Source organism: Salvelinus alpinus, chromosome 17, assembly GCF_045679555.1.
Source record: "Salvelinus alpinus chromosome 17, SLU_Salpinus.1, whole genome shotgun sequence".
NCBI lineage: Eukaryota > Metazoa > Chordata > Actinopteri > Salmoniformes > Salmonidae > Salvelinus > Salvelinus alpinus.
The window spans coordinates 26,964,106-26,985,387 of record NC_092102.1 but is presented as its reverse complement, the minus strand read 5'-3'; the positions used below and the strand labels follow the sequence as shown (position 1 = coordinate 26,985,387).

Below are 21,282 nucleotides of genomic sequence, written 5' to 3'. Positions count from 1 at the left end.
AACTGACCGGCCGTCTCGTCACCATGGGTGCCTGCCTATGCAAAGGTCACAAAGGTCAGTGCATCTGTATGTCTGTCCCTCTGTGTGTCCGTCAGTGCCTCCTTCTGTCAATCCTCTCTGTCCAGTGATCTGTGTTGACTTATTTGTGCTGACTTGATATAAGGGAAAGGGGGATACCTCGTCAGTTGTACAACTGAATGTATTCAACTGAAATGTGTCTTCCGCATTTAACCCAACCCCTCTGATACCTAACCTTTGTTGGGAATGTCACAGTACAAATTTAACTTTTTAGGAGATCAACGGTACTTAGAAAAGGAAATACAGATTTAATACTGTAGCTACTAGGTATGTTTATATATATATGAGAGGAGGGATATATATATGTATATCACATATACAGTGCCTTCGGAAAGTATTCAGACCCCTTGACTTTCTCCACATTTTGTTCCGTTACAGACTTATTCTAAAATTGACCAACAAAAAAAAATTTCCTCAGCAATTTATACACAATAACTCATAGTGACAAAGCGAAAACATGTTTTTGGAAATGTTTGCAAATTTATTACAAATAAAAACAGAAAACCTTATTTACGTAAGTACTCAGACCCTTTGCTATGAGACACAAAATTGAGCTCAGGTGCATCATGTTTCCATTGACCATCCTTGAGATGTTTCTACAACTTGATTGGAGTCCACCTCTCGTAAATTAAAATGATTGGGCATGATTTGGAAATGCACACACCTGTCTATATAAGGTCCCACAGTTGACAATGCATGTCAGAGCAAAAACAAAGCCATGAGGTCGAAGGAATTGTCCGTAGAGCTCAGAGACAGGATTCTGTGGAGGCACAGATCTGGGGAAGGGTACCAAAAAATGTCTGCAGTATTGAAGGTCCCCAAGAACACAGTGGCCTCCATCATTCTTAAATGGAAGAAAATTGGGAAAACCAACATTCTTCCTAGAGCTGGTTGTCCAGCCAAACTGAGCAATCGGGGGAGAAGGGCCTTGGTCAGGGAGGTGACCAAGAACCCAATGGTCACTCTGACAGAGCTCTAGAGTTCCTCTGTGGAGATAGAAAAACCTTCCAGAAGGACAAGCATCTCTGCAGTACTCCACCAATCAGGCCTTTATGGTAGAGTGGCCAGACAAAAACTACTCCTCAGTAAAAGGCACATGACAGCCCGCTGGGAGTTTGCCAAAAGGTACCTAAAGCCTCTCAGACCATGAGAAACAAGATTCTCTGGTCTGACGAAACCAAGATTGAACTCTTTGGCCAGAATGCCAAGTGTCATGTCTGGAGGAAACCTGGCACCATCGCTATGGTGAAGCATGGTGGTGGCAGCATCATGCTGTGGCAATGTTTTTCAGTGGCAGGGACTGGGAGACTAGTCAGGATCGAGGCAAAGATGAACAGAGCAAAGTACAGAGAGATACTTGATGAAAACCTGCTCCAGAGCTCTCAGGACCTCAGACTGGGGTGAAGGTTCACCTTCCAACAGGACAACGACCCTAAGCACAGAGCTAAGACAATTCAGTAGTGGCTTCAGGACAAGTCTCTGAATGTCCTCGAGTGGCTCAGCCAGAGTCCGGACATGAACCTAATCGAACATCTCTGGAGAGACCTGAAAATAGCTGTGCAGCAACGCTCCCCATCCAACCTGACAGAGCTTGAGAGGATCTGCAGAGAAGAATGGGAGAAACTCCCCAAATACAGGTGTGCCAAGCTTGTAGTGTCATACCCAAGAAGACTCAATGCTGTACTCGCTGTCAAAGGTGCTTCAACATAGTACTGAGTAAAGGGTCTGAATACTTATATAAATGTGATATTTCAGTTTTTTTATTTTATTATGAGCAAAAAAATCTAAAAACCTGTTTTTGCTTTGTCATTATGGGGTATTGTGTGTAGACGGATGAAGGGGAAAACTATGTAATCTAGTTTAGAAGAAGGCTGTAACGTAACAAAATGTGGAAAAAGTCAAGGGGTCTGAATACTTTCCTTTACAGCTTGGGAAATTACAGAAAATGATGTTATGGCTTTGGATGCTTCTGATAGGCTAATTGACATAATTTCAGTCAATTGGAGGTGTACCTGTGGATGTATTTCAAGGCCTACCTTCAAACTCAGTGCCTCTTTGCTTGACATCATGGGAAAATCTTTTATTTTTTTATAATATGTTTATTATTTTCCAATAAAAATAAAGTAAAAAAGACAGCAATACAAACAATGACATTCATTGTACTGTTGAATGGGATGGCCAATTTAGAGGACAAAACAAAAGTTAACTCACACATACACAAAATAAAACAAAATCCTATTAGGTGGTACATGTATAAGAAGACAGCATATAGTCATTACAAGCAGTGTAGTTAAGCCCAAAGTAAATATTGAGTGTAGTACAGCACAGAGTAGCAGCAGATCGTCAGCCCAGTTATGAAGCGGGACTAGACCATTTATCCAGTATCGGCTGCCATATTTTGTAAAACAATGGACTTCTATTGGAGGTGTTGTATCGAATCTTTTCCATATGTATTACATTCCCTAAATCCCGTAACCACATTTCAAACGTAGGTACAGTCTCCAATTTCCAAAATTGCAATATGAGCCTTTTGGCTAATAGAGTACAAAGAGAGACAGCTTTCCCTTCCTGGTTATTCCCATCAACTGTACCAAACAGAGCGATCAATGGGTCTGGGGCTAGAACTCTATCAAAGGCCTTAGATAAGTAATCAAAAATGAGAGCCCAGTAAGCATGTAATTTAGGGCATGTCCAGAATAAGTGGGTCAACGTCCCCTCCTCCTGCTTGCACCTCTCACACAGTGGTGAGGTGTCCGGGAATATTTTATGCAGTTTTACTTTTGAGTAGTGTAACCTGTGTATCACCTTAAACTGTACAGGGTTGTGTCTGGCATTCACTGAACTGTGGTTTATATTCCTGAGAGCTTCTATCCAGTCCTCATTTGAGATTTCTGAACCAAGTTCTTGTTCCCAAGCCCTTTTAATGGTGTCTGTGGATACCTCTATGTGGGCCTGTAGCACATCATACAGTCTAGAGACCGACCCTTTTGAATGGGGTTTGACAAGGATCAAGCTATCTAATGTTGGACTATTTGGCTTCATGCCATACTGTGGGATATGTGTCCTTAAGAAATTCCTGATTTGGAGGTATCTGAAAAAATGTGTTGTTGGCATGTTGAACTTTGTCTGTAATTGTTGAAATGAAGCTAACTGACCATCTATGTATAGATTACCAATTGTTGTGAGCCCCTTCTCCCTCCACTGTGAAAACACCACATCATCCAATGCAGGGTGGAAAGCATGATTCAGGCTAATCGGGCTGTCTATGTAAACAGTGGGTATGTTAAGAAAATCCCTAATCTGTTTCCAGATCCTAAGCGTATGACAAATGACTGGATTGGAGTCATAAGTGGCTTTTTTCACATATGATGGACTATTAACAAGTGCAGGGAGTGAGGAGCGTTGACAGGAGGCCTGCTCGATCAAAAGCCATGAAGGCATATCCTTCTGTCTCATCGCAGGTAAACTTTCCCTCCAGAAAGACACAATGTTCAGATTAGCAGCCCAATAATACAGTTTGAAGTGAGGAAGGCCAAAGCCCCCCTCTATCTTGTACTTGCATAAATGCTTCTTTGAAATTCTGGCTGCCTTGTTATCCCATAAAAATGGAGTTACTATTGAATCCAGTTTCTTAAAATAGCTTTGTGGTATGAAATTGGGTAGACATTGGAAGAGGTAAAGAAACCTGGGTAGGACAACCATTTTAATAGCGTTTATACGACCAACCAAGGAAATAGGCAGAGTTTTCCAAAAATCTATATTTTGTTTAAGCTGATATATTTTCATGTCCCAATTCGCTTTCAATAGCTGATCAAGGTCTCGTCACTACAATGCCAAGGCTTGTGAACTTGTCCCTCACTGTTCTAAACGGGGTAGATTGCAGAAATTGCATATCCACAGGCCGTGATATTGGCATCAACTCACTTTTTTGCCAGTTTATCTTGTAGCCAGAGAAGGAGCCGAATGTGTTTATCAAGTTAAGTAAGGGTGGAATAGAAGTTTTAGGCTTGGACAAAAACAAAAGAACATCGTCTGCATATAGGGAAATTTTGTGCTGTGTGTCCTTTATTTTAACAGAAGCTATATCGGCACATGCCCGAATGCGAGTAGCAAGGGGTTCCATGGCTATAGCGAAGAGAGCAGGCGAAATAGGGCACCCCTGTCGGCACCCCTTGAACAGGCGGAATGACTGCGACATTTCCTGATTGGTCACCACGGACGCCATTGGGTGTGCATAAATAATTCTTATCCAATTAATAAATTCCTTTCCAAACCCGAAATGCTCCAGAACCGACATCATATACTTCCACTCAATCCGATCAAACGCCTTCTCTGCATCAAGAGCTATTACCACTGCCTCAACTTTATGATCATGATACATTACGTTGAAAAGGCGTCTCAAATTGTAGTATATATGTCGGCCCGGGATAAAACCTGTCTGGTCAGGGTGTATGATGTCGGAAATATATTTTTTCAATCGGTTTGCCAATATCTTTGTCAACACCTTGTTTTCTATGGGGAGTAACGACACGGGGCGATACGACGACATCTCCATGGAATCTCTATCTTTTTTCAAGATCAGGGTCTAGTTTAGGAAGTTCACATTCAGCGAGAAAGCGTTCCATAGTTTGTGGATCAGTAGCATCGCATTTTGATTGGTATAGCTCTGAGTAAAACTGCGCAAAGCATTTATTAATGTCCTGCGGATCTGTTACTATTTTACCCTTCTTGTCTTTTATTTTGTGAATAGCTCTAGATGCCTGTACATGCCTTAGCTGTCTTGCTAATAATTTATGTGGTTTGTCCCCCAGTTCAAAATAACTTTGTTGCGTTCTAGCAAGTAAAGAGCCCATCCGTTTCGAAAGGATGGTATTGTATTCATACTTTAACTTTGTGATCTTCTCAAGGACTGTATATGAGGAATTTGTCCTAAAAACGTTCTCCTGTTCCCCTAACTCTCTTTCAATTTCTCTCAGCCTAGTATTGGCACGTTTCTTCCTCTCTGATGTATAAGAAATAATGTAACCTCTAATCACAGCCTTTAGAGATTCCCAAAGGGTGGAGTCGTCAACATCCCCCGTGTCGTTAGTTCTGAGGAAAAAGGCAATCTGCTCCTTCAAATACTGACAAAAAGCCTCATCTTTCAACAGGTATGCGTCTAAGCGCCACGGTCGCCGACCTGTCGACATATTGTCGAGTTTCAGCACCATGGACAGAGGAGAGTGGTCCGTAATTAGAATAGGGTGATAGGTAACCGACTCAGCTGCTGAAATGAGTTTGGAGTCCAACAAAAAATAGTCAATTCTGGAATATGATTTATGAACTGATGAAAAGAAAGAATAATCCCTGTCTGTTGGGTGCGTCAGTCTCCAAATATCGACAATGTTAAGGTTTGTCATCAATGTATTTAGACAGACACTGGCATTTGATTGTTGAAGTGACCTTGATAGCTGTTTATCTAAAAGAGGATCTAACGTACAGTTAAAGTCACCTCCAACAATAACACTTGTATCCGAGATATTTGGTATGGCCTTAAATACCCTTTGAAAAAATAATGGATCATCGAAATTGGGTCCATATAAATTGACCAAGGTTATTGGTTTTGAATTCAGTGTACCAGCCACAATAATATACCGACCATTAGGATCTGAAATCGAGGTTGAGTAAACAAAAGGAATGTTTTTCCTTATCAGGATTGCTACCCCTCTCGCTTTTGCATCAAAGTTAGATTGGTATATCTGACCGATCCAGCCGACTCGTAGCTTGGCCTGCGCGGAGCGTTTAATATGAGTTTCTTGAAGTAGCACTATGTCAGCACCCAGTGATTTAAGATGAGAAAAAACCTTAGCTCGTTTCACGACATGCCCTAATCCATTACAGTTCCAGCTGACTATCTTTATTCCACCTGGTCTACTCTGTGCTCGGTCACTATGTGGCATTTCTTATTTTAAAGCAAATTGCTGCTGTCATACAAAACCCAGAAGAAAAACGTCCCGCCGTACGGGAGCTTGTCATGCCACCTGTATTAATAAACGTGAACATAAAACACAGACCCCTTCCCCCCTCCCGTCCCTTTACTGAGTGACTTCCCCAAACGAAGCACTCCTTGGCTAACACACAAACCTTAGGGTGTCTAGACATACAGCTTGAACTAACTCGTCGTCTGTAGATGCTCCGCATATAAACTAATATTAAATAACACTTAACTTAACTCTCACGTTAGGGGGTGAGTGGCGCCAAAACATGACATGCCAAACAATGCTATATTAGCCACAACATCTCACCTATCATATAAGTCCCAATTTCTGATCTTCTGATCGAAAAGACATAGGCCGGAAATTCAATTCAAACACATTCCTGGCCTGTATTTGGCCATTTAGCCGTTCTGTATCCTCAGCCGGGGAGCTTGCTTGTCAAGAACAGATCGGCCTCTTTTGCGTTGTCAAACGTACGTGTTGATCCCTCGACTGTCACCTTAAACCGGGCTGGGAAGAGGAATCCATATCGGATGTTGGCCGCCCTGCATTTGTTGCGTACCTCATCATACTCTTTCCGTTGGTTCCTCACCTCCAAGGTAAGATCTGGGTAGAAAGACACCCTGGCTCCGTTGTAGTTAAGGGGGAACTTTTGACTAGCCAGCTTGAGGATGAGATCCCTGGTGTGGGGATAGTGCAGCCCTACAATGAATGGCCTTGGTGGCCCGCCCTTGGCCGGCTTCGTTGCCTGTGATCTGTGTGCGCGGTCGATCAGGATGGCCGTTTTGAAGTGTTCACTCCCCAGCAATGCCGGTATCAGCTCCGAGACAAATTCAGTGGGTTTCCCTTTCTCAGTGTCCTCCTGGATCCCACATATTCGGATGTTCTGGCGTCTTGAATGCGACTCGAGCATTTCCAGTCGGGCCTTCAGGGTTTTGTTGTCATTTTTGAACGTTGCGCACTGTTTCTCTATGTCCTGTAGTCTGGCCTCGTGATCGACTGTCGTCTGCTCAACCTCGTGCACCCTTCCCTTAGTTGCCTTCACAGTTTCGGCCAAAGTTTCAATACTCTTTGAGATATCAGCCAACCTTGTGTCCACCTTCTTGCTTAGTGCGTTTATGGCAGCCAGTATGTCACTTTGAGTAGGATCTGTGGGGAACTCTTGGAAGCTAGCCTCTTCAGCTAGCTCCTCGTGGGTCGGCGACGTTGAAATTGGTTCGTTGTCTATCTCATTCCAATTATCTTGTTTAGTGCCCCCTTTTTTGGTGCCTTTTCCCTTTGTCATATTTGTTTGAAGTTATAGGTTGTGAGAGGTTAAGATAAATACTAATTTGTTTCAAAGTTGAGCGGAGCTCTAGCAAAGCACGTCTACTCCATAGCACGCTCTCTAGCGCCCCCCATCATGGGAAAATCAAAATAAATCAGTCAAAAACTCCACAAGTCTGGTTCATCCTTGGGAGCAATTTCCAAACGCCTCATGTTGTGGGGGTGCTTTGCTGCAGGAGGGACTGGTGCACTTCACAAAATAGATGGCATCATGAGGTAGGAAAATTATGTGGATATATTAAAGCAACATCTCAAGACATCAGTCAGGAAGTTAAAGCTTGGTCGCAAATGGGTCTTCCAAATGAACAATGACCCCAAGCACACTTCCAATGTTATGGCAAAATGGCTTAAGGACAAGTGAAGGTATTGGAGTGGCCATCACAAAGCCCTGACCTCAATCCCATAGAAAATTTGTGGGCAAAACTGAAAAAGCGTGTGTGAGCAAGGAGGACTACATACCTGACTCAGTTACACCAGCTCTGTAAGGAGGAATGGGCCAAAATTCCCCCAACTTATTGTGGGAAGCTTGTGGAAGGCTACCCGAAACGTTTGACCTAAATTAAACAATTTAAAGGCAATGTTACCAAATACTAATTGAGTGTATGTAAACTTCTGACGCACTGGGAATGTGATGAAAGAAATAAAAGCTGAAATAAATCATTCTCTGTACTATTATTCTGACATTTCACATTCTTAAAATAAAGTGGTGATCCTAACTGACCTAAGACAGGGAGTTTTACTAGGATTAAATGTCAGGAATTGTGAAAAACTGAGTTTAAATGTATTTGGTTAGGGTGTATGTAAACTTCCGACTTCAACTCTATATATACATATACAGTGGGGAGAACAAGTATTTGATACACTGCCGATTTTGCAGGTTTTCCTACTTACAAAGCATGTAGAGGTCTGTAATGTTTATCATAGGTACACTTCAACTGTGAGAGACGGAATCTAAAACAAAAATCCAGAAAATCACATTGTATGATTTTTAAGTAATTAATTTGTATTTTATTGCATGACATAAGTATTTGATCACCTACCAACCAGTAAGAATTCCGGCTCTCACAGACCTGTTAGTTTTTCTTTAAGAAGCCCTCCTGTTCTCCACTCATTACCTGTATTAACTGCACCTGTTTGAACTCATTACCTGTATAAAAGACACCTGTCCACACACTCAATCAAACAGACTCCAACTTCTCCACAATGGCCAAGACCAGAGAGCTGTGTAAGGACATCAGGGATAAAATTGTAGACCTGCACAAGGCTAGGATGGGCTACAGAACAATAGGCAAGCAGCTTGGTGAGAAGGCAACAACTGTTGGCGCAATTATTAGAAAATGGAAGAAGTTAAAGATGACAGTCAATCACCCTCGGTCTGGGGCTCCACGCAAGATCTCACCTCGTGGGGCATCAATGATCATGAGGAAGGTGAGGGATCAGCCCAGAACTACACGGCAGGACCTGGTCAATGACCTGAAGAGAGCTGGGACCACAGTCTCAAAGAAAACCATTAGTAACACACTACGCCGTCATGGATTAAAATCCTGCAGCGCACGCAAGGTCCCCCTGCTCAAGCCAGCGCATGTCCAGGCCCGTCTGAAGTTTGCCAATGACCATCTGGATGATCCAGAGGAGGAATGGGAGAAGGTCATGTGGTCTGATGAGACAAAAATAGAGCTTTTTGGTCTAAACTCCACTCGCCGTGTTTGGAGGAAGAAGAAGCATGGAGGTGGAAACATCATTCTTTGGGGATGCTTTTCTGCAAAGGGGACAGGACGACTGCACCGTATTGAGGGGAGGATGGATGGGGCCATGTATCGCGAGATCTTGGCCAACAACCTCCTTCCCTCAGTAAGAGCATTGAAGATGGGTCGTGGCTGGGTCTTCCAGCATGACAACGACCCGAAACACACAGCCAGGGCAACTAAGGAGTAGCTCCGTAAGAAGCATCTCAAGGTCCTGGAGTGGCTTAGCCAGTCTCCAGACCTGAACCCAATAGAAAATCTTTGGAGGGAGCTGAAAGTCCGTATTGCCCAGCGACAGCCCCGAAACCTGAAGGATCTGGAGAAGGTCTGTATGGAGGAGTAGGCCAAAATCCCTGCTGCAGTGTGTGCAAACCTGGTCAAGAACTACAGGAAACGTATGATCTCTGTAATTGCAAACAAAGGTTTCTGTACCAAATATTAAGTTCTGCTTTTCTGATGTATCAAATACTTATGTCATGCAATAAAATGCAAATTAATTACTTAAAAATCATACAATGTGATTTTCTGGATTTTTGTTTTAGATTCCGTCTCTCACAGTTGAAGTGTACCTATGATCAAAATTACAGACCTCTACATGCTTTGTAAGCAGGAAAACCTGCAAAATCGGCAGTGTATCAAATACTTGTTCTCCCCACTGTACATACATACATATACATATACAGGCACTGAGTTTGAAGGTAGGCCTTGAGATACATCCACAGGTACACCTGAAATTGAACCAAATTATGTCAATTAGCCTATCAGAAGCTTCTAAAGCCATTACATAATTTTCGGGAATTTTGCAAAAGGGTTTTCTAATGATCAATTGGCCTTTTAAAATGATAAACTTGGATTAGGCAACACAACGTGCCATTGGAACACAGGGGTGATGGTTGCTGATAATGGGCCTCTGTGCGCCTATGTAGATATTCCATAAAAAATCTGCCGTTTCCAGCTACAATAGTCATTTACAACATTAACAATGTCTACACTGTATTTCTGATCAATTTGATGTTATTTTAATGGACACATTTTTTTTTAATTTTCTTTCAAAACAAGGACATTTTTAAGTGACCCCATCATTTTGAATGTTAGTACATAGTTAAAAAAATAAATATTTACCTTTATTATTTTCCACTAACCCTACCACCCCTCACCTAATTGGAGTAAACTAATGGACAACAACACTTCTACTTCCAGCTCATTCACTATATACATTTTACGGACACAATCCATTTTACAATAGTTACAATTTTGTTCGTTTTTATCCTGTCCTTCCTCTACCCTCAACCTCTCCCATCTATTTCTGATGTGCATCCAGTTTGATTTCTATTTGCCATATACTTTTAACTGTGCTGTTTCACAAAAGTTCAGAACCTTTTAACATTTTATAGACACAGTATATTTTACACTTGTTATCTTTTTGTAATTAGTCCCACCCTTCAGCTCCATTCAACTCCTCCCATCTATCTCTTAATACCATCCATATGGGATTTCTATTTGCCATATATTTTTCAAATGTGCTGTGATGCTTCACTAAAGTTCTGAACCTTTCTATTCTCATAATTTCTACAGATTGTAAATGAAAGATTTTTTTATTTTTATTTATTTCACCTTTATTTAACCAGGAAGGCAAGTTGAGAACACGTTCTCATTTACAATTGCGACCTGGCCAAGATAGAGCAAAGCAGTTCGACACATACAACAACACAGAGTTACACATGGAGTAAAACAAACATACAGTCAATAATACAGTAGAAGAATAAGTCTATATACAATGTGAGCAAGTGAGGTGAGATAAGGGAGGTGAAGGCAAAAAAAAGGCCATGGTGGCGAAGTAAATACAATATAGCAAGTAAAACACTGGAATGGTTGATTTGCAGTGGAAGAATGTGCAAAGTAGAGATATAAATAATGGGGTGCAAAGGAGCAAAATAAATAAATAAATAAATAAATACAGTAGGGAAAGAGGTAGTTGGTTTGGGCTAAATTATAGATGGGCTATGTACAGGTGCAGTAATCTATGAGCTGCTCTGACAGCTGGTGCTTAAAGCTAGTGGGGGAGATAAGTGTTTCCAGTTTCAGAGATTTTTGTAGTTCGTTCCAGTCATTGGCAGCAGAGAACTGGAAGGAGAGGCGGCCAAAGGAGGAGTTGGTTTTGGGGGTGACCAGAGAGATATACCTGCTGGAGCGCGTGCTACAGGTGGGTGCTGCTATGGTGACCAGCGAGCTGAGATAAGGGGGGACTTTACCTAGCAGGGTCTTGTAGATGACCTGGAGCCAGTGGGTTTGGCGACGAGTATGAAGCGAGGGCCAGCCAACGAGAGTGTACAGGTCGCAGTGGTGGGTAGTATATGGGGCTTTGGTGACAAAACGGATGGCACTGTGATAGACTGCATCCAATTTATTGAGTAGGGTATTGGAGGCTATTTTGTAAATGACATCACCGAAGTCGAGGATTGGGTAGGATGGTCAGTTTTACAAGGGTATGTTTGGCAGCATGAGTGAAGGATGCTTTGTTGCGGAATAGGAAGCCAATTCTAGATTTAACTTTGGATTGGAGATGTTTGATGTGAGTCTGGAAGGAGAGTTTACATTTACATTTAAGTCATTACAGTCTAACCAGACACCTAGGTATTTGTAGTTGTCCACATATTCTAAATCAGAGCCGTCCAGAGTAGTGATGTTGGACAGGCGGGCAGGTGCAGGCAGCGATCGGTTGAAGAGCATGCATTTAGTTTTACTTGTATTTAAGAGCAATTGGAGGCCACGGAAGGAGAATTGTATGGCATTGACGCTCGCCTGGAGGGTAGTTAACACAGTGTCCAAAGAAGGGCCAGAAGTATACAGAATGGAGTCGTCTGCGTAGAGGTGGATCAGAGACTCACCAGCAGCAAGAGCGACATCATTGATGTATACAGAGAAGAGAGTCGGTCCGAGAATTGAACCCTGTGGCATCCCCATAGAGACTGCCAGAGGCCCGGACAACAGACCCTCCAATTTGACACACTGAACTCTATCAGAGAAGTAGTTGGTGAACCAGGCGAGGCAATCATTTGAGAAACCAAGGCTGTCGAGTCTGCCGATGAGGATGTGGTGATTGACAGAGTCGAAAGCCTTGGCCAGGTCAATGAATACGGCTGCACAGTATTGTTTTTTATCGATGGCGGTTAAGATATCGTTCAGGACCTTGAGCGTGGCTGAGGTACACCCATGACCAGCTCTGAAACCATATTGCATAGCGGAGAAGGTATGGTGGGATTCGAAATGGTCGGTAATCTGTTTGTTGACTTGGTTTTCGAAGACCTTAGAAAGGTAGGGTAGGATAGATATAGGTCTGTAGCAGTTTGGGTCAAGATTGTCTCCCCCTTTGAAGAGGGGGATGACCGCAGCTGCTTTCCAATCTTTGGGAATCTCAGACGACACGAAAGAGAGGTTGAACAGGCTAGTAATAGGGGTGGCAACAATTTCAGCAGATAATTTTAGAAAGAAAGGGTCCAGATTGTCTAGCCCGGCTGATTTGTAGGGGTCCAGATTTTGCAGCTCTTTCAGAACATCAGCTGACTGGATTTGGGAGAAGGAGAAATGGGGAAGGTTTGGGCGAGTAGCTGTGGGGGGTGCAGTGCTGTTGACCGGGGTAGGAGTAGCCAGGTGGAAAGCATGGCCAGCCGTAGAAAAATGCTTGTTGAAATTCTCAATTATAGTGGATTTGTCGGTGGTGACAGTGTTTCCTATCTTCAGTGCAGTGGGCAGCTGGGAGGAGATGTTCTTATTCTCCATGGACTTTACAGTGTCCCAGAACTTTTTTGAGTTTGTGTTGCAGGAAGCAAATTTCTGCTTGAAAAAGCTAGCCTTGGCTTTTCTAACTGCCTGTGTATATTGGTTTCTATCTTCCCTGAAAAGTTGCATATCACAGGGGTTGTTCGATGCTAATGCAGAACACCATAGGATGTTTTTGTGTTGATTAAGGGCAGTCAGGTCTGGAGAGAACCAAGGGCTATATCTGTTCCTGGTTCTAAATTTCTTGAATGGGGCATGCTTATTTAAGATGGTGAGGAAGGCATTTAAAAAAAATAACCAGGCATCCTCTACTGACGGGATGAGATCAATATCCTTCCAGGATACCCCGGCCAGGTCGATTAGAAAGGTCTGCTCGCTGAAGTGTTTCAGGGAGCGTTTGACAGTGATGAGTGGAGGTCGTTTGACCGCTGACCCATTACGGATGCAGGCAATGAGGCAGTGATCACTGAGATCTTGGTTGAAAACAGCAGAGGTGTATTTAGAGGGCAGGTTGGTTAGGATGATATCTATGAGGGTGCCCGTGTTTACGGCTTTGGGGTGGTATCTGGTAGGTTCATTGATCATTTGTGTGAGATTGAGGGCATCAAGCTTAGATTGTAGGATGGCTGGGGTGTTAAGCATGTTCCAGTTTAGGTCGCTTAGCAGCACGAGCTCTGAAGATAGATGGGGGCAATCAGTTCACATATGGTGTCCAGAGCACAGCTGGGGGCAGAGGGTGATCTATAGCAGGCGGCAACGGTGAGAGACTTGTTTTTAGAGAGGTGGATTTTTAAAAGTAGAAGTTCAAGTTGTTTGGGAACAGACCTGGATAGTAGGACAGAACTCTGCAGGCTATCTTTGCAGTAGATTGCAACACCGCCCCCTTTGGCCGTTCTATCTTGTCTGAAGAGATAAACATGTCTGTAAAGATAAACATTTTTACTAAAAGTATTATTAATCGATTGACTATGACTTTTCAAATCACCCAGTATTGCTATCTGCAACGTTAGCTCCAGGTATATGTTACAATTCCTCAGCCTTTCCTGGACCTGTGTCAAAATACAAGCTACATATAGACAGAACCCAGATAAACTATCTAATGACTCTGTCTCTTCGCATCAAAATCTGCAGAGCTGGGAAGGTTGTATCCCCCACATACAGTTCCAGTCAAAAGTTTGGACACACCTACTCATTCAAGAGTTTTTCTTTATTTTTCTATTTTCTACATTGTAGAATAATAGTGAAGACATCAAAACTATGACATAACACATATGGAACCATGTAGTAACCCAAAAAGTGTTAAACAAATCAAAATATATTTTAGATTTGAGATTCTTCAAAGTAGCCACCCTTTGCCTTGATGACAGCTTTGCACACTCTTGGCATTCTCTCAACCAGTTTAATGAGGAATGCTTTTCCAACAGTCTTGAAGGAGTTCCCACATATGCTGAGCAGTTGTTGGCTGCTTTTCCTTCACTCTGCGGTCCAACTTATCCCAAACTATCTCAATTGGGTTGAGGTCGAGTGATTGTGAAGGCCAGGTCATCTGATTCAGCACTTCATCACTCTCCTTGGTCAAATAGCCCTTACACAGCCTGGAGGTGTGTTGGGTCATTGTCCTGTTGAAAAATAATTGATAGTCCCACTAAGCGCAAACCAGATTAAATGGCATATCGCTGCAGAATGCTGTGGTATCCATGCTGGTTAAGTGTGCCTTGAATTCTAAATAAATAACTGACAGTGTCACCAGCAAAACTATTTCATAGTTTTGATGTCTTCACTATTATTCTACAATGTAGAAAATAGTAAAAAATAAAGAAAGACCCTTGAATGAGTAGGTGTGTCCAAACTTTTGACTGGTACTGTATATAACATTCTATTGGTTGCAATAATTTTATATAAAAATGTAAATTGAAAAATTCAAAGTTTTGAATCCGGAATTTTTTTGCGTATCAGTTCATGAACCATGTGACATGGAATCGGTACATTGAAAATCTCTTCCCAACTATTTTGCAATCTATATGGCACAGCTGTCAATTCTTTTGTCCTTAAATTAGATTTTCTTGAACCGATTTTGGGGTTTAATTCATGGCCGACAGACAAGTTCTTTACTTTTTCCCCCTTCCACTTGCCTCTTCCATTTTTGCAGTTATTATGCAATTAGTTGGTTGTAATTTTGGGTAGAGCAGACATGTACAAATATTTTTGTTAACTGCATGTATGACATAACTCCACCGGTCCTATTTATGATATAATAAAAAAATATTACACCTTGTTTAAAATTATTTTTCAAATAATTATGTTTTTTTTATCAATTAGTATATTTGAGTTTTACCACAATATTGTTGTATTATTTGTTCTGTCTTTTTGGGTGGATTAAACTGAAATTGCCACCAACTTTCTATGGCTTGTTTTAAAAATAACCATATTTGAGAATATTTTGTTTTCAAATAACCGAAAGTGAGAGGTTGTAATCTGAATAAATGGAAAAAGGCCATTCTTGAATATGGGGTGAGACATTCTTACTAATTTGCAAGAGAACCAGTTCAGATTTAAGTATAACTTTTGTATGACTGACGCCTTTAGTGAGAGGTCTAATGCTTTAATATTTAATAATAGGCCCTTTTCATTTTGTCTGGCTTGCCATTCCAAATAAAATATTATATTTTTTGCTCATATAATTTAAAAAACAGGTCGCTGGGTGTGGGCAAGACCATAAGCAAATAGGTCAACTGAGATTTGACTAAAGTGTTAATCGAGGTGATTTTTCCACAAATAAACAGGTATTTTCCTTTCCCATGGTAGCAAGATCTTTTCTATTTTTGCTAACTTTCTATAAAAATGTATTGGAGTGAGATCATATCTTTCTTTCGGGATATGTATACCGAGTATGTCCACATCCCCGTCAGACCATTTTATTAGTAAACTACACGGAAATGTAAACGTTTTCTTTTTTAATGATCCAATACATTGTCACGATCGTCGTATGAGTGAGACCAAGGTGCAGCGTGGTAGGCGTAAATTTTCCTTTTAATAAATGAACACCGAACAAAAATAATAAAAAATCAACGAACGAAACGTGAAGCTATACAAATAGTGCTGACAGGAAACTAAACATAGACAAGATCCCACAAACACAATGGGGAAAATGGCTACCTAAATATGATCTCCAATCAGAGACAACGATAAACAGCTGCCTCTGATTGGGAACCATATCAGGCCACCATAGAAATACAATATCCCCTAGATGACCCACCCAAGTCACTATCACGCCCCAACCAACACAGTGAAAAAACAGCTTACTATGGTCAGGGCATGACAATACATAATGTAGTACATCATTTGGTTTTAATCCAGAGAGGTTAGAAAAAGTATCTAGATCCTCTATGAGGCTGTGGAGGGATCCAAATTGTGGATTTAAAAGAAAACATGAAATGTCAGCGTACAATGTTTTGTTTTTAAGCTCTGAATTTATAACCCCTTAATATTATTGTTGGATCTTATTTTTAACAGCTAACATTTCAATGGCAATAATAAATAGATATGCTGATAGTGGACAACCTTGTTTTACTCCTCTTGACAGTTAAAACATTTCCAAGAAGTAGCCATTATTTAACATTTTACACCTAGGGTTACTATACATAACTTTAACCCATTTTATAAGAGATTCTCCAAAATTGAAATATTCCAGGCATTTATATATAAACTCCAGTCATGCTTTTTGCTTTATCAAAGGCCTTCTCAAAGTCAGCTATGAATACCAGGCCTGGTTTCCCAGATTTTTCATAGTGTTCTATTGTTTCCAGTACTTGTCTTATATTATCTCCAATGTATCGTCCATGTAAAAAACCTGTATGATTAGGATGATTAATATCCAACAATACCTTTTTAATTCTATGTGCTAAGCATTTTGGTAGAATTTTTTGCATCACGACACTGAAGTGTAAGAGGCCTCCAATTGTTTAGGTATGTTAAAGAGTCCCGCTTCGGTAATACAACATATTTTGGGAAAAGAACTGCAAGCACAGATACAAGACCCTCACAGAAGACTGCAAAACAGCATTTCCAAGTAATGTTCAAGAAAAATATATGGGAGACTGGGGTTGGTTGTCTCACGGGTTGATTGTCACAGTGCTAATTACTGTGTAATATTTTTAAGGTTAAAATGTGTAAATTCTTTAAAAGAATTCATCCACCTAGTCAATTCTTTGAGGTAATTGGAATTTGTGTTTTTCATAGGTGAAAGTAAAAACTTTAATTTTTGGCATTTTCTTTGTAAATGTTTGAATTATGGTAGTATCCATGAACATATGTAAAACCTAGTAGTAAAACCTGTATTAACTAACATCTTAATTAGGGGGGGGGGGGTGATTGTCACATGGAATATGGGGGTTGGTTGTCATTATCGACTGTGTGTCTTTTTTGCAGTGTTTGCATCTGTATGTGTGCGTGTGCATGCGTGTGTTTGTGTACTCCAGGGGGCATCTTGAGGAGACATCTACAGCAGTGGAGGCTGCTGAGGGGAGGAAGGCTCATAATAATGCCTGGATTGGAACAAATGGAATGGCATCAAACACATGGAAACTATGTGTTATATGTATTTGATACCGTTTCACTGATACCACTCCAGCCATTACCACAAGCCCTTTCTCCCCAATTAAGGTGCCGCCAACCTCCTGTGATCTACTGTCCAAAATGGTGGAGTTGAACGTGTTGTTATACAGGATGAGTCATAGTAGCACGTCACCCATGGAGCAAATTATGGTTAAGTGCCTTGCTCAAGGGAACATCGAAAGATTTTTGACCTTGTCGGCTCGGGTATTCAAACCAGTGACCTGGCCCAATACTCTAACCGCTAGGCTACCGGCTGCCCTCCCCACTTGCCCACAGACACTTTTCATTACTAGTAGGGGATGCAATTTGACCCCACAAGGACAACAGACTTGCTATTGGCTTCAAAGTGTAAACAGCTCCTTATAGAGTGTGATAGAGCCCATCTGCCTGTATGGATGGATGCGGGATAGATTTGTAAATCTTTGATCCAGCTGGGAGCGATTTGTTTATGCATGTTTGTGTGTGTTTGTGTGTGCTTGTGTGTTCGTGACTGAAATAAATTGATTGGGATCACTCTCCTTCTGCTGCTCCCATGTTTGCATAGCAACAGCCAATTGTCTTGACAACAACTCCTGGGGGACCCCCATTGTGTTTGTGTGTGTGTGTGTGTGTGTGTGTGTGTGTGTGTGTGTGTGTGTGTGTGTGTGTGTGTGTGTGTGTGTGTGTGTGTGTGTGTGTGTGTGTGTGTGTGTGTGTGTGCACGCGTACGTGTGCGCGTGCGTGTGTGTACCTCATCTGATTACACAGACCCCAGAGAAAAGACTTGGACTGTATTAATTCATGTCCCGTGTAGATCTCATCAATGCCAATTAACCAATACACAGGGACCATGTTAAAGACATTGTGCCAAGTGGCTATAGCTAAATGACTGCATGTAAATTCAGCGAGGCTACCTTATCCTCTTCACAGGTACTCCACATGCACACACGCCACAGATAACTGCTGAGGGGAGGACGGCTCATAATAATGGCTGGAACGGAACAAACAGAATGGCATCAAACACATGGAAACCATGTTTAATGTATTGGATACCAATCCACTCATCCAGCCATTAACATAAAACCGTCCTCCTCAAGTAAGGTGCCACCAACCTCCTGTGACGCACGCACACAAACACATAACACCAGTGTGTTTGATTCCCTTCAGAGCTCCAGAGTGCTCCCCAGCATCCCATGGAGGTGCTGCAATCCCAGCCTGTCAAGGTCTGTTCTCACACCACTGTTTAACGAAACAACATTGTTATTCCCAGACTATTTTCTGATTGCCATTATTTAACTACTGAAAGTTGAAAGATTGTTCCAGTCTAACATAGAATATCACCATAGAAAACGTCCCAATATTGCTTAAAAAAAGCATTCAGAATTCACTCTAGTCAAAGCCGCAGTGTCTGTCCAATGTCTAGTCGTGTCTAGTCATTGAATATCCATGAGTACTGATGTGTCTATTCCTCATTTTATATTTTAGTTGAGTTTTTGTTGCGACAATTTCATTGGATCACACTCACTTTTACGTGTTAGCGGGAGTGCAGATTAAGATCCTTAACTGTCACTTGTTTTCCTCATTATCGCCTCTTCCTCTGGGAACTGTGTAGCTTGGGTGTCTGTGTGCATGTGCTCGTGTGTTTGTGTGTGTACTTCAGTGGAGGCTGCTGAGGGGTGGACAGCTCACAATAATGGCTGGAACGGAGCAAATGGAATGACATCAAACCATATGTTTGACGTATTTGATACCATTCCACACATACCGCTCCAGCCATTACCACGAGCCTATCCTCCCCAATTGAGGTGTCACCAACTTCCTGTGGTGTACTTGTATGTATGCCTGTGTGTGCGTGCATGCCTGTGGGTGTTTGTGTGTGTGCACGCATGTGTCTGTTCTTGTCGGTGTCTGTGTCTATTTGAGTGTACAAATGTAGGATCTTAATTTGACCACCCTGTTGTTGCAGGAAATGCAAACTTATACTGTATTCAAGGTTTAGAAAAGTTGTAATTTCCACTTTAAAATGTCAGACTTGATTTGCCCTAACAAAAAATGTATTCACCCCTACAAAAAATTATATTATTTATAATCCACACTATAATTCACCTTTCCTGTTGCTGCAGGATTATTTTCCTGCTGTGAGAAACTGGTCAAATTAAGATCCTACACCTGTAAGTATATTTGAGTGCATTTGTGTATTTCTATATGTGTGAATGTTCTAGTATGAGTGTGTATGCCTTATGCATTTGTGTGAGTGCCTAAAGTTGCCCTGGTGTATTGTGTTGTGTTGTGTGTGTGCAGGGCGGCCACACTCCATCCAACGGCAATATGTCAGAGAAGAAGAGCAGCAGTAGTTATGACATTGGGGAGTTGGCCACTTCCTCCCTGATGGGTGAGACATGCTCAGATTGACTTGTCTGTTTATGCTGTTATCAAGCTCTGTTTAGTTTTCATTATGAATCGTTCATTTGAGACGGAAAAGCCAGCCAGTCTCTCTGGGAGATTGCTAATGTAATTTCACTCGCCCCATGTGTCATATCTCTATCTCTATGCACACACACACACACACACACACACACACACACACACACACACACACACACACACACACACACACACACACACACACACACACACACACACACACACACACACACACACACACACACACACACACACACACACACACACACACACACACACACACACACACACACACACACACACACACACACACACACACTCTCTCTCACTCTCTGCTTCCCTAGTCTCTTCTCCCTTTGTTCTAAACTCCTTTACCCTTCCATCTGTTTATTTTTGCTTCACTTCTTCAGACTCTCCAGCTGGAAGGTAATCATTGTGGCTAATGTGTTCTGGCTTTCTGAACTTTTTCTCCAGAGAGAGCCCCCTTTAATCTTTTATAATCATGATATATTAATATATTCAATAAATAGAGTGCTGATGGGCTACTGTAACTGCTGAAAGGTTAATAGATTTTCCCTCTAATGAAGACTGCCTTCTTTGAGAAAAGGCAGAAAATTGCTTTGCCAAAAGGCTCTCTCAAGAATTCAATAAATTGTTTTTGTAAGATCACCAGTGTCAGGTTGAATTTGAAGACGTATTGTATCATATTTAGGTTACTGGTAACATTCCCTCCCTTTGTAACCTTAATCATACTACAAAGTGAGGATATTGTAATAGCTTCAGTCTTGCGCTGTGAAAAACATTTACAGTCTCCATGGCTTCTGTCTACGTTTCACCTTCATCTATTACTCTTCTTGAAATGCTCTCCCATTCTCCCCTACATGCTCTTTTCATTTTGACATCTTTCCTCTCCCTCTTTTCCATCCCATCAAGCCTTTCCACCTTTCCCCCTTTCCTCCTTATGTAATTTCCATCATTCCCTTCCCTGGTTCTCTCCCTCCTTTTTCTTCCCAAATACCCTTTCACCTCTCTCCCTCTCTCTCTCTCAGGACTGGTGGCGATGATCAAGGAGCACATCACCAAGCCCACGGCCATGGCCCAGGGGCGTGTTGCACACCTCATAGAGTGGAATGGCTGGGGGGGCGGGTGTGAAAGAGGAGGCGACTTGCAGGAAGATGAGCAGCTCTATTCCCACCTGACCAACGAGATCAAAGAGGCCCGTTTTGCCGCAGGTTAGCAGAGAGGAAACAAAGCCTTGGGTATGTCCCAAATGGCACCATACTCCCTATATACTACCCTGGCCAAAATAAGTGCACTATATAGGGAACACAACCCTTACATTTCAAGCTTCTGCCTCTAAC

At 41.8% G+C, this 21,282-nt stretch overlaps 1 protein-coding gene across 1 annotated transcript in view; it reads left to right on the top strand.

Annotated features, from left to right (window-relative positions):
* Positions 1-21,282, top strand: part of fam131c (family with sequence similarity 131 member C) — a 43,675-nt gene that overhangs the window by 21,005 nt on the left and 1,388 nt on the right. The window contains exons 2-4 of the mRNA XM_071348254.1: positions 18,665-18,720; positions 19,799-19,889; positions 20,971-21,153. Coding sequence (XP_071204355.1) covers positions 18,665-18,720; positions 19,799-19,889; positions 20,971-21,153 — 330 coding nt within the window. The remainder of the gene's footprint in view (positions 1-18,664; positions 18,721-19,798; positions 19,890-20,970; positions 21,154-21,282) is intronic.